This window comes from Lotus japonicus, chromosome 1 (genome assembly GCF_012489685.1).
Source record: "Lotus japonicus ecotype B-129 chromosome 1, LjGifu_v1.2".
NCBI lineage: Eukaryota > Viridiplantae > Streptophyta > Magnoliopsida > Fabales > Fabaceae > Lotus > Lotus japonicus.
This window is the reverse complement of record NC_080041.1, coordinates 96,564,981-96,579,288: the sequence shown is the minus strand read 5'-3', so window position 1 is coordinate 96,579,288 and position 14,308 is coordinate 96,564,981. Positions and strand designations below refer to the sequence as shown.

General features: G+C 34.8%; 1 protein-coding gene across 1 annotated transcript; it reads left to right on the top strand.

Annotated features, from left to right (window-relative positions):
* Window positions 1-4,359: 4,359 nt before the first annotated feature.
* Window positions 4,360-13,754, top strand: LOC130728128 (ethanolamine-phosphate cytidylyltransferase). The gene is made up of 9 exons (XM_057579483.1): window positions 4,360-4,899; window positions 5,217-5,452; window positions 6,325-6,509; window positions 7,434-7,505; window positions 9,485-9,552; window positions 10,576-10,696; window positions 11,565-11,630; window positions 11,722-11,844; window positions 13,099-13,754. Exons 1-9 carry the CDS (start codon window positions 4,565-4,567, stop codon window positions 13,168-13,170), a joined length of 1,278 nt encoding a protein of 425 aa, XP_057435466.1. The 5' UTR covers window positions 4,360-4,564; the 3' UTR covers window positions 13,171-13,754.
* Window positions 13,755-14,308: the final 554 nt, after the last annotated feature.

The window sequence follows — 14,308 nt, the reverse complement described above, 5'->3', positions numbered from 1 at the left end:
GCGATGAGCTTTTAATTTCATCCTCATTGACGACAAAGGAATCTAATTAATATTTAAAATATTATTCCACAAACTAAGTTTATAAAATGATTTCTACCTTCTTTCAAACAAGATTTTCTTGCAAGGCTAATACACTATCACCATCACTAAATAACGAAGAAATATCTTGTTTTTCTCGCAATTAGTTTTGAGAAAATTCTTCAGACATATCCTTTCCTTAGCTGCATCTGAAATGGCTTTCAAAGCATTTTATAAGGGGACAAAAAGTCAAATTCAAGCATAGCATGATATGGAGTGATTGTCAACAATTTTGAGTTGAAGGTCCAACAAAATGATTTTGCAGATTATCCCATTACAAGAGTGTGCTAATTTACACCCAATAACGACCCCGAAGTAAAATTTGACTCTTTTGCATCGACGAAACCGACGCAGATAGAGAAAAGAAAAGAAAAGAAAAAACTCAATTAAAGTTTGTGTCAGCATCGCCGAAGGTAGTTAACGTCCATTTTATACCATTAAATGTCACTATTGCGCTCAAAAATCAAAATCACCATCCAACATTACTTTCAGACCAAAATCAATTTTTAAATTTGCAATAATGTTAGTTACGTACCTTTTTTTTAAGCGTAAGAGGTGGAATAAACAGAGAGATAAGAAGAAAATAAAAAGTTAGAGCGAGAAAGTATGAAATGTGATAAATAATAAGAGGAAAGAGATAAAAACAAAAATATATGAAAATGAAGTGTTTAAAATATGAGGTGTGTGTGTATACATGATTGTTCCTAAATTTGTATTCAATTCATGAGGGTAACTCATCCAAATTTTCTTTTCTCCTTCTCCCTTCCCCGGTGACCAAACTGAAACGGTGGAGCCTCGTTTTCTTGTAGCATCGTGTAGTACAAATTATAAGGAAAAAAGTTCTCGATTTAATATATAGATTGATGAGATGTATGTCTTGTCTTTGCTTTTAAAGGTACTTGTTTTCGCAAGCATGTTTTTGGACTTAGCAAGGAGCCATTTTCACTTTTCTACTTACTCTTTCGTCTTTTTCCTATCAAAGACATGCAAATAATTCTTTATCACCTCTTCTTCTTTATGATCTCCTTTCCCTCTTGTTTCTTCAATTTCTTCTTTCAAGTGCCCTTGTGGCTTTGTCTATTGAGATGTGTTTAATATCTCAAAAACATGATTCATATTATCATATATACAAACTATATAATATTACTACTTAAAACCAATTCTAATTCAATTATTCAAGAGATATAAAAAATGCATTTGTAATTTTTTTAGGTTAATTCTATTTTTCGTCCCTGATCTATCATGATTGTGCAATTTTAGTCTCCTTACTTTTAAACGAGCAATTTGAATCTCACATGTTTTTGCCGTTAACACTTTTAGTCCAGCCGTCTATGTTCTGTCAAAACTATAACGAAATATGCTTATGTGTCATATATTTTTGCCACTTAAACATTATTTTTTTAAAAAAATATAAAAATTACCATGTCATCATCTTCTACTTTACTATCCCTCGGTCCCAGATTATCTTCAAATTTTGTTCATCTTATTTCCAGAAAAATTCATCATTTTTTCATCATCAATGGCCCCAAAATCAAATCTCATAAAAAAAAATTCCAACCTTTTCACCATCAGAAGTTAGAACCACACAACCTTTTTAAAATCCAAATATTTTTTCATCTTTCACCATCTGATGTAACCTCTTTCTCCAAACTCAAAACTCATAACAACCTTCTCCACACCATTTTCATCCTTCTCCATCACAACCCAACTCCTCTTCGACCTGAATCTAGAGCCCCTCAACCGCGAGCTATGGTTGCATGCGGTGGATCTTGGTTTGCTTGAGACGGCGGTGGCTGGGTTTGAAAGTTTGATGACTCGTTGGCGGAGTGAAGGCTCGGAAGTGGAGGTTGGATGCAGCGACGGTGTCGATATGAAGCAAATCATGGCGTTCCAAACGCTTCTCTCCAAATTCTTCACAGATCTAAAGAAAATCGCGCGACTCTCTCCAAATGCTTCTCAGATCTGAAGCAAATCGTGTATCTCTCCAGAAACCCTAGGCACAACAACGGAACCAAAGTTTGAAATTTGGTGGCTCTCTCTTTCTCTTTGTTTGTGTTGGCATTTTCCTTCTCCAAGTTCATTTTTTTATGGTGTGTTTTTGAAGAAATCTGGTTGTGGTAATTTCAAGTGGTCTCATGAGATTGTGCTTCAAAACCCACATGATTTACTCAATTCCACTTGTTTTATATGCCAAATTGGCAATCACATTCTTTAATTTATTTGTTGACAAAAATTCCACTCACACCCAATGCAAAGATAGAAGTAAAGATAGATATGTGTACGTTCCACAGTTGGATTTCAGGTCCAAATTGTCAGTTTTGTCGAGTGAAGAAGAGTCAAACATCAGGCATGCCACCGTTAGGCTATGAGTTGTTGGGGTTCAATTTGAACAAATCGCAGTTACGTCAAGCAGGGTCATGTATTGAAATTTTGTGGCTTAAGGCAAGCTTAATTTTTTCTTTTTATAATAATCTTAAAAAGACTTAATATATAATATAAATTATCAACTTTTTATATCAACATCTAGCTTTTTGTGCTGCGAAATCATTAATCAATGTTTTATTATAAAACAATTGTAATATTTCACTTTCAATATAGATAAGATATCTAACTCAGTCAATCTATCTCGTAATATTGTTGAACTTATATATATGATTTAAACAATTTTAACTTTGAAAAACTTCTTTTTCAGCAGTAGTATAAAACACTATCTATATTTTAATTTTGAAAAACTATAGATGTATAAATTAAATCATAAAATAATACTAACGATTATAAGTAAAGTCAAATTAATTTTTCAATTTTGGGTATATTGTAACAATAACAAATATTTTATTTATTAGTTTTTTAGAAAATGTAAATTTGCTAATACAAATTACTATTACTAATTTGCTACTAATAACTAATATTTTTTTAAATCGCACTTCTCACGTTACACTTTTTTCACGTTGTAATAAATTAATATGACAAAAAAAATTCATTATTTCATTACCTCTCTTAAATCTCAATAATATATACTATATAAGTATTTATTTTTTATTTTTTGAGGGCCTAATGTATTTTTTATTCTTTTGAGGCCTAAGGCAAATGCCTCATTTGCCTTGTGGCATACACGACCATGACGCCAGGTGGATTTATTCAGTTTGTTTATCCGATAGAAAATCCATAAAAAAGAAGATGAGAGGATGAGAAAGTGACCCGAAAAATACATATGTCCATTAAATTAAAAAAATGTGAAAGGATATACATCTCAAATTATAGATTCATACAAAACAACTCAGAATAATCTTAAATAAATCCTAACAAAGAGTAGATACTCGACAACATTCTTTATCTACATCAATCTCACCATCTCCTTCTAGCATGTTAGGCCATAATGCGGTGGGGGTGAGGCATGCGGTAGGGGCACAAAAGCATAGATTTGGAGAAGAGAGCAGAAGTGGTGCTTGAAGATATCGAGAACAAAGGAGAAGTGGTGGCGGCGGTGGCTTGTGGAGTCCATTAAGAAGAAGAGAGGAGAACTGGTGGTGGTGACTTCAGATTTTTTGGCGAGTAGAAGAGGGGAGAAGTGGTGATGGTTTCTCGTTATATTGAGGAGAAGATAAGAGAAGTGGTGGCGGTGGCTCGAGGAGAAGAAAATAAAAGTGGTGGTGGATCGTGAGATCTGTCAAGGAGAAGAGAGAGGAAGTGGTGGTGGTGGCTCAAGGAGAAGGGGTGGGACCAGTGGTGGTGGGGTGACAACTAGGGTTTGGGTTTGGGAGGTTGACGACCGAAGGCTAGGGTTAGAGTACAGTGAGAGTATTTATATGGCTCATGGCTACCGTTGGACTTGGGCCTATACTAATGCTTCAATTTTTTTTCTTCTAAGACATGGTTCGGTCGATCAAGAGTCCAAACTGATTTCAACCGAACCAACCACATAAAGCCGTTTTCACTGAACAGTTGAACCTGTGAATCAACTCGACCCACCCGATTGGCCAAAACACGTCTCTCATAAATCAAACTCGCCTACAAAATCAGAGACTAATTTAACCATTAATCCAAATAAACCATCTTTTTCACTTTACAAATAAACAGATGATCTTTTTTATGGTATTCTTTCCAATACTAGAAACGACATTTATTTTAATGTAAGAAGGTAGTTTTTTAAGGCTAAAGTGGAATTCAATGTATTTAAAGATTGTGACATGCCAACAAAACTTGTTATAAGAAAATGGTAAAATGGGCCTACAAGTGAATGACACTGCTCATATGACGCATGGGCTGTGTGGTCTGGTTGTGTCGACACCCCACAACGTTGTTTATTCCGTCGAAACCAAACCAAACCAATCTTGTTCCATTTTGGCCCAGTTTCACGGAATCTAATTACTTTTCACTCTATCACACCATAACCGAATATTTCCAACCTTGTGTTCAATCAATTCCATTCCGTTTCTCCTGCGAATGAGGAACCACAACAATCGCTGATCGAGTAGCGAGTGTGGAAATGGGTGGCGGTGGTGGTGGCGATGCGGTGGCGGATAAGCAAGCGGCGGCCAAATGGGTGGCGACGTGGATGGTTGGAGGGGTGATAATTGGGGTGTCACTGATGGGTCTCTACTCGGGTCAGAATCTGTGGCCTTTCAACGTCTTGTGGAGTAGAAGGCGTAACAAGAAGCCGATTCGTGTATACATGGATGGTTGCTTTGATATGATGCATTATGGCCATTGCAATGCCCTTCGTCAAGCTCGTGCCCTTGGTGACCAGTTGATTGTTGGGGTTGTCAGTGATGCTGAAATCATCGCCAATAAGGGTCCTCCTGTCACACCACTTCATGAAAGGTTGAATTGAAATTTCCATTCATTCCCATTTTTCTATTTATATGTTGTGATTAGATTAACCTTCTTTGTTTATGTTTCTTGTAAAGCCTTTTTTTAATGTGCCATGTGATTTGGTTTCAGCTTTTGAGTTGATTGCACTTACATGCTGTTTCTGTTTTTTTCCTTCCCCTTTTTGGTATTTAAATGGATTGGAGATTTTTTGTTTCCTTTTTTAAAGTGACCCTTTTTTTAATATTGTGATGTTTGATTATTTGGCTTTTGATTTGTTTGTTTGTTTGTTTGGCTTTTGAGATGTTGGTATATGATGATTGTGTTAGGTTGATTATGGTGAATGCTGTGAAGTGGGTTGATCAGGTTATTCCTGAAGCTCCCTATGCTATAACTGAGGAATTCATGAAGAAGCTTTTTGATGAGTACAATATTGACTACATCATTCATGGAGATGATCCTTGTGTTCTTCCGGATGGAACTGATGCTTATGCTCACGCCAAAAAGGCTGGCCGTTACAAGCAGATAAAGCGCACCGAAGGAGTTTCCAGCACTGATATTGTTGGTTAGAATCATCATGCTATGCTTACTTTACTACCTGTGTCATTAACATTTTGTGGGTAGTGGGTGCAAATGGGGCATGTTGTTTGTCTTTGTTTTATGGAGTTTTCATAAATTATTGAACAGATGCACTTTGATTTGTTTGGCCTCTTTCTCTTGGCTGTTTCATGGTTGCAATTTCAGATATACATAGAGGCTGGGAAGTGTTCCTATCTGTGTTATTTTTTGTGTTATATGCTGAATCTTCTTGTGTTTTATGTTTTAGAGGAGGATATCTTGTCCTCCTGTGGGTCCGTAGCTGTTTTTTCACTTCTCTCTAATAAATTTCTTTTGAAGTATAAGGAAATGGATCTTAATTTAATCAATTTTCCTGACACTTTGATGTATTCCATCCGAGCTGTTTTTGTTTGTTAAATTATGGCACTTCTAGAACATTTCTGCACTTCACTTCAGTTATTTTTGTGGTGAAGCATATTTTGGTGAATGGGTGAATCGTTGTGTTTCCATGTTGCTATTTTTCGATTATGTAATAATTTCTTAACCCATAAATTGACTAAACTTCTTGAAAGACCTGTTAGGCCTTACCCTTTCTTCAGACTATTCTCCTTACTCTTTATTATTCTGTGGACTATAGTTTTTTGCATCCTAGCTTGATGATGAAACCTTTGGGCTGTTCTCACTTCACTTCTCACTCAACTAGCCTTGGTTATTGTTGGTTGTTTCATTCTAGATGGTGTTCTGTGTTCTGCAAGCATACATTTGGTCTTTAGCTTGTGTTTATGTTTTCCCCTTGAGGTTATGTTTCTTTTTGATAGGATTACTTCAGAATACTTGTAATAACGTATTATTGAAGTCAGATAATATTTTCACCGGCAGGTCGAATGCTTCTTTGTGTAAGAGAAAGGACTATTACTGAGAGTCATAATCATTCTTCTTTACAAAGACAGTTTAGCAATGGCCGTGGTCAGAAGTTTGAAGATGGTGGTGTTACTGCAAGTGGAACTCGTGTATCTCATTTTCTGCCTACATCTCGTAGAATTGTTCAGTTCTCAAATGGGAGGGTATGTTTATGTAAAATCTTCATTCTGATTTCTGACTGCATATAAGCTTGTGATATACTTCGATACCTCCCCTTATATTGTTTCTGCATCCTTTAGTCTTGTGATACATGAATCATATATGTTTCCCATCATGATATTGGTTTATAGGAATGGGTTTTTGGCCATTTACCATTGAGAAATAAATTATTGCTTGCTTATTTCCTTGTCAACTGGATCTCCTAGGAGGATTTAATTTGGCTTGTATTATGAGGTTGTTTATACTCTTTGCTTGGGGTTTGGAAGAGCACGCGTTATTTTACTTGAAAATATCTGACAGGGAAGCCTAGGCCTTCGAAATATGAAAAATTTAACCTTGCAAGGCTTCATGTTAGGAGTTATGTTTGTAGCAAATGGTAATAGATGTTGATTGGCTATTTTTTTGATGGATAGTATCTGTAATATTCAAGGTTTAAAAGTTCCAAGATAGACCTATGCCATGGCAGGGAAAGTTTCTTTTGAAAGGATGACAAAAAAGGGCTAACAACGGGTCTAGAGTATATCATGTTAAATTGCAAGCTTGCTTTTTTCCTAACTTTTATTTGGAGAGATTATATCATGGAGATTGGATTAGCTCTTTTTAGATGGATTTATTCATTTTCCGTCATTCTGTACTGATTTCTGTCTGACATTCTCCTACGTGACAAGAGATATGGAAGTTACTAAAGCATACCTTTCTGTATAACTTGCTAACTTTGTCAGCTTAATATTATGGCTGTGAACCTTAACAGTTGGTTTGTTATCCCCAATTCTCCACCGCTTACAATATACTTATTTCTTTCTTCCTAGATATGGTTCAACATTTTCCCTATATTAGAACTATGATTTGTGTTAGCCATATTTAAATAATATTTTCACTTGATAATTTACTCATGCTTGCTGTTCCAGAGTCCAGGTCCTGGTGCACGCATTGTATATATTGATGGCGCTTTTGATCTCTTTCATGCTGGACATGTTGAGGTATAGCTTACGGACTGTATTACATCTGTGCTTATTAATTCACTCTATATTGTATAGCATGTTAGTTTTGCTTGATCATTACCTACAAATAGCGGTTTGTTCAAAAGCTCCCTTAGTAACATCTTGATTATAAGTTGTTGCTAACACAAATTAAGCTAATGCCATCATGAACCTAGTCTGTCAACTAGTGGGGTGAAAATATATGGTAACTGTTCTCACTTTCCTTTGGTGATCTTATTCAGTAGTCTTTTGCCACTGGCCAAACTATTCTCTGGCAATAGCAAATAAAATGATTGGTTATTAGGGGCCGTTTGAAAGAGCTTATTTGAGCTTATCTTTTAGCTTCACTTATACATGTGTTTGGTAGAGCTTATGTTATGTAAATAACTTGATCTATCTATAAGCTATTTTGAGCTTATTTTCATAAGCTTCTCAGATTAGCTTATGAATAAGCGTTCATACGTGCCTATAACCTATTAAGGGAAAGACTGTTGGGGTCTTTAAATACCTCATCAAATTCCTTTAATAGGCTTGTCACTTATGCTGAAATACTGGTAGTTTGCTCCTGAGATCCCCCCTGTAAGTCACAATGGATCATCAATCCCTCCCTTTCTTCCTTCAAGAGTTGCATAAATGCACCAAAAGATGTCTAAGTTTTGATCAGCGATGGATCCCCATTGATTTTGTGTACGATTGCCCCCTCTCTTCAGTGTGATTTCTAGCCTTTCGAAGTCAGCTTGGACTGCAGTGTGTATGGAGAAAGATTTGTTGGGAGAGGTATACCCACTTAACGTGATCTCAGAGCCTTGAGGGGATTAGTCTCATGGCTGCCGGCTATGGGGATAACTTGGTGCAACCAAAACAAGTCAGCTTTGACTTCCCCAATGCTAGCCAGCCAATCAAGTCCCTATACCACATCCCCTCCATTTAAGCCAAACAAGAAGTCTTGTGTTATTTCTAAATTCTGCATCTGCAGCACCAATCCTTTGCATCTCACCTTGTGTCCATCACCCACCACATATGAGGGGATCTCTTCCTCTGCCAATTGCATTCAACCCACCAACTCTTTAGAGATAAAGTTGTTAGGAGCTCCACAATCAATAAGGATGATTATCCCTTAGCTCCCCCCCTACTTTCCAAGATTTCGCAGATGGTGAGGTCAGCTATGGAACATAAAGAAAGCTGTAGTAAATTGTAGCTTTTAGGTATCCAGGGAATATCGTCTATCTCAGCGAGAAAGAAATCAAGGATTGAACACACACGACTGCGTCCTCACTGTTTTTTGTTAACTATTCTTTTAGTGTTTGTTTTATTCTATTTTCTAGAAACATGATTTAATATTGATTGAACTAGTCGTGCTCTATCGTGCCCAAGCCAGTCGTATGATATAGCAATCCTCAACAAATCATCCCAACCAATTCCTAATATCCCAAAAACTCCTAACTGAGACTATGATTCCTCTATTTATAGCTAACAACTGACTGTCTAAAAGTTAGGTACATTCAGTTATTTCCCTTCTATTAAAGTCATTCAGTTATTTCTCTTTTATTTTTGCACCTAACATAGTAGGGGTTAAAGCCTATGCCTATCAGAAAGAAAGTGCAAGGTACTTAGAGAAAGGGAGAGAAAATGTTCAAAGGAATTTCTGATTGTTCTGTAATTGTAAATACAACTGAATGAATTAATGTTAGCCACAATTTTATTCACTACTACATCTATATAGTAGGAGACCTAACTATCTAACTTTTGATTAACTGACAGCTATAATAACAGCATATCAATGACATGCTCAGTTACTCTAATGCAACTTGACGTTGCTGCTTTCTTTTTGTTTAGTTCCTTATAGTTTTCCACTTTTCCGTATTATGCTAGATTGTTGCAATAATTTTTGCCTTATGCTGCTACTACCTTCAAAATTGCTTAAATGGATGTGTTGCTGGACATTGTACCTTTAATTAACTGATCATTATGTGATATAGATCCTGAGGCTTGCTAGGGAATGTGGAGATTTTCTTCTGGTTGGAATACACACCGATCATACAGTCAGGTTGTCAACTTTTATATATCTGCTTTTTCCTACCTTATATTTTTTCATAAATTTTAATTTGTAATTGTTATCAGTGCTATCAATAGTGAATGGAAGCAAGCCAAAAATCTTCCATGGAATTATGGCTGATGGTGTTATAGCAAATGTTATATGCTTGCTCGTCATGTTAACAAATAATAAAAGGCATCACAGGTTACTGAAGTAACATAATTGAACCATTTTTAACCTTTCAACTTTATTAGAAGTATCAGAAACTTTAATTTAAATGTGATGGAAAGGGGGAAAGACAAAGAGGCGAATAGAAAAACATAAAACAATTAATGTAGTAATTATATAAGCATGAGATATCACCTATTCAGCCTAAAAGAACTAAAAAACAAAGGGGGCCAAATAGCTTTGCACAATGGCTGAATATGCTGTGTGGATGCATTACAATTTTCCTTTTTTAAAGAAAAATAGACATGAAGAAAAGCTTATGAATGTTGGTTCTGTTCTTGGAAAACAATATGCTTTTATATTATGGAGCCATGGTTTTCAGATAAGGAGAATAGTAGTTCTAGGTTGCAAGTAAAAAAAAAAAGGAACAGAGGCCTTGGTCTGTCCTTATTTGATTAAAAGGAGAAACAGAAGGGGACTGGATACTCAATGGGGACAGAGCGGGATAACTCATAGAAGTTGAATGCATGCTCTTCTTTAATTGTTTGCTGCATGCTCTTTTTCTTTTAATCCTTAGCCAATAGTTAATTGAAAGATCTGTTCTATGTGTGATAATATTAAAAATTAACTGCTCTTCTTTTTTATTTACTTATTGTATTTATATAATATTTGGGTGAGGCTCCATGATTACTACTGGGCTTGCATCATTGCCAAATTAAATAGCAACACTTGCACCTTTAAATGGAAATTACAAATTTGTATTTAGCATAATTTGAGCATCTATCATTGTATATTTTGTACTGTGTACATGGTGATAATGTTTTAATTTTTTTTTATATTGTATCTTATTTTACAATGGCCTTGCAGTGAAACTAGAGGTCTACATCGTCCCATTATGCATCTTCATGAAAGAAGTCTAAGTGTCTTAGCATGCCGATATGTGGATGAGGTTATAATTGGTGCACCATGGGAGGTGTCTAAGGATATGGTTAGTCTCATTTAAGCTTATTTATTTATTTATTAAATTTCAAGGTAAAGTATTTTTTTAAGTCCTTGTATAATAATCAATGTTTGGGTTTAGTTCCTAGTTTTTAAAACCCTCCATTTTGGTCCCTCATTTTCTGAAATAGCTTCACTTGAGTTCTCGACATTAACAAAATGGTGAATGCAACCATATAAAAAAATGTGGTATCAACACTAAAGACTGAACAACATTTGTAGTATCTCGCGCACTTGCCCAACATATATCATTTTGCACTAGGAAAGGAATAAAAAAGCGCACACAGGAGTTAAGTGAGACTATTTCAAAAAGTAAGGAACCAAAATGGGTTCGGAAAATGAGGGACAAATATTGACCATTTTGCTATGACTAAAACATACTTTAACCTAATTTTTAATTCTTCGTGTATGAGGATTCTTTCTTTTCTATTGCTATATACATTTGTGAGCGATTAGACTTTTTATGATATTGTAATGCCAATAATAGAAAATAAAGCAAATATTTTTTTTCTTTATTTTATTTAAAATTCTAAAGCCTCAAACAGCATTTTAATTAACACATAACATCTCTCTTTTGGGGTGATCCAGTTTTAGGTTATGAAATATACATTTTTATATTAAATATAAACTCAGCAATGCACGTCACCCAAATATTGGAATAAGGTTTTGCCGTTGATGCTATTGTTAGAAAAACAGCAAATAGAGGTTTTTGAATGTGCTAACGGATCTGGTGACAATTTCTTTGTTGATTCAGTAGGAACCTATTCCGTTCTACAGGCTGTTGTGTTTCGGTATTAATTAAGGAATTACTCAGTTGTGTACTGTCCTGACACTTAGTTTAAATTCCTTGACTGCAGATCACAACCTTTAACATCTCATTAGTTGTTCATGGAACCACTGCTGAAAATAATGATTTTCAGAAGGTAAATTGCGTAATTCCCTAAGAGGTGCCAAGTTGCTTCTGCTTTTACAACTTCCCTTTCTTATTAGTTATTGACATTGGTTTTCATATAGGAACAATCAAATCCGTATGCTGTTCCCATCAGCATGGGCATCTTCAAAATCTTAGAAAGTCCTTTAGATATAACCACTACTACAATAATTAGAAGGATCGTATCAAATCATGAGGCATATCAGGTATGCTTAGACAGTGTCTTTCTTCTTTTTTCTTTTCTGTTTAGTATTTACAGTGAGATACTTGGACTTATGATTTTCTCAGATATTTAAAACTTGTTACTGTTAAAACATGGATTGTTAGCATTTTAGCATATTTTTTTATAATGGTTGTTGAGAATTAGCTAGTTATTGTAATTATACTAATTAAAATTAACAGCTGATGCACCAAGCTAATACATGAAATTTCACTCGTACCTTTCTATTACTTGAATACTCAAGCCATGTATCTCGTTTTGTTGAAGAGTTTTCTTCTGTAATTTGAATCAATTTTTTTAATATATACACATGGTATGAGATTTGTCATCTAGAAAAGGTTTTGTTTGGTAGAAATATAATATAAAACAATTCATGTATCTTCACACAATAGCTTAAGCGTTTGGGATAGGGACACGGATTTTCTGTTCCATTGTCTCATTTTTCTTCCCCACCAATAAGAGTTTGCCATGTAAGTTAAAATTACACAAGTTATTTCAAATTTACAAGAGCGCTCTTTTTGCTGATATGTCAAAATTCCATTGGTGAGACAGACAAATGAAACACAATTTAGGACAAAATATCTTGATCTTTGGGACAGTTGGTCCGTGACATGGTACAAGAGTCTCTGATCTAGTGCTCTAGAGTTCAATCCATATTTCCCTCATTATTCTAATTGAAAGTGGAATTTCATCTCAAGGTGGTTTGGCTTGTGCATTGTTCAGGTTTCAAGCCCAAGCCTAATGGGCATGTTAGAAATATAATAGAAAAACCACTCGTCTTCACCCAACATCTTAAGCTTGATATAGTTGGTTCATGACACACTGTCTATTATAATAGAGATTAGGGAGGATTATTAAAAGAGACATAGGGGTGGTTGTATTTTGAAAATAAATACCTAGTAGTATAATTAGTCTTGTTAATTAGTTAATGGTTAACCACTTAATAACAGTATCAAACACATGGGCGACCAATGGGTCCTTTTTCATAAATTTCCCGCTTGTCCTTTCTATTAACCCTCTTGTTTACATATTAGTTGTTTTTTGAAATATAAATTTCACCATATGCTTTTGCTTCTAGTGTAGTTTATGATTGCAAATGCCCATCAAACTTGGAAATTCCTCTTGATATATTTTTAGAGTAGTGATGTTCTATGGTAGTGAATATTGTGTGCCTACAGGTTTGTCTCTTTGGTCTTGCCTCTCATTTTCTTTCTTCCTTTCCACTCTTTTTTACACGCAGAAACGTCATGAGAAGAAGGGCGAGAGTGAGAAGAGATACTACGAGAGCAAGACTCATGTCACTGGAGACTGATTCATGTCTTTCGTTTCTAAGATGAACATCAAAGGTCACCGCAGGCTTTTGCTCTCTTTCTTATGGGAAAATGACAGATAGTTTCAGCTTGGAGCGCATAATTGACATGTTGTTCGCGTCTATGATTAATCATTTGTTACACTGATTTAGTATGATTAATCATTTGTTAAACTGATTTAACTAATAGTTTACTTAGAGTTGACCATGAACAATTAGGTGTTCCTCAAATAAATTCATGGTTAACTTCTGAATTATTTTGGTTAAATTGGTTTGGCAAATGGTTAGATTTGCGAACTAAGATGCCTCATGTGTGTTCCAAGTCATACAAGCTGTCATTTTCCCTTTTAGTATTATTTTTATTTTTGTTTTTCAAATAACCTGCTACCATGTGTTAGTGCTTTATGGGAATTTGATGAGGACTGTGTCCGATCAAGTACTCTAGTTTTGTTTGGTTAATTAGGAAAATGTATTAGTTAAATGACAATTAATATTGTAGTTTTTTTCAATTTCTGTTTCTATTAACCTAGCAATGAAATTGTGTAATCATATTTTATGGATATGGCATATGGTTTCGGTTCTTGATACACCTGTATTTTAGTTGAAAATAAATGTTGAGATTTGTCTCTTTTTATTGTTTATTTATTTGGTTAAATTCAGTTCTATTTGATATGGTAAATTTTTATTTGTTAGAAAGTAATAATTTAGTATGCAATAGTATCAAGTTGAAAAATCTCGTGTTAAAATTGGAAAAAGTAACACGGTTTCTCTGTTCTAAATGGTTGGCTAGTTCACTTAGATTAATTAGCTCAAAGTTATACTTCAATAAGAATAATTGTTGCTTGCTTTAATTTTCCGAATAGTCAATAGTGTTATTCTACTAATTTGTGCATAAGAACACTCCTTGGATTAGTACTTATCTCCTCTATGGTGATCTCCTAATTATCATCATTGATTGAAATGAAATAATTCCAGAAAACCTATTTTTCCTAACACGGTCATCTTTTTTGTGGTTTTCTATAGTATCCTCTTATTCGATAGGTGAGACTAATTTCTGGGTTTCATACGACATTATAGTGAGGATCCTCCCAATTATGTTTTCTTTCATATACATAGACATCAATTTCATGACCATTTTTTA

Bases quoted from the DNA above. Each gene is read 5' to 3' on its own strand.
- LOC130728128 (XM_057579483.1), top strand. From the start codon at position 4,565: ATGGGTGGCGGTGGTGGTGGCGATGCGGTGGCGGATAAGCAAGCGGCG. The intron at 5,453-6,324 runs GTTAGAATCATC...TTTCACCGGCAG, and splicing joins TTCCAGCACTGATATTGTTG to GTCGAATGCTTCTTTGTGTA. The intron at 10,697-11,564 runs GTTAGTCTCATT...CCTTGACTGCAG, and splicing joins GGGAGGTGTCTAAGGATATG to ATCACAACCTTTAACATCTC.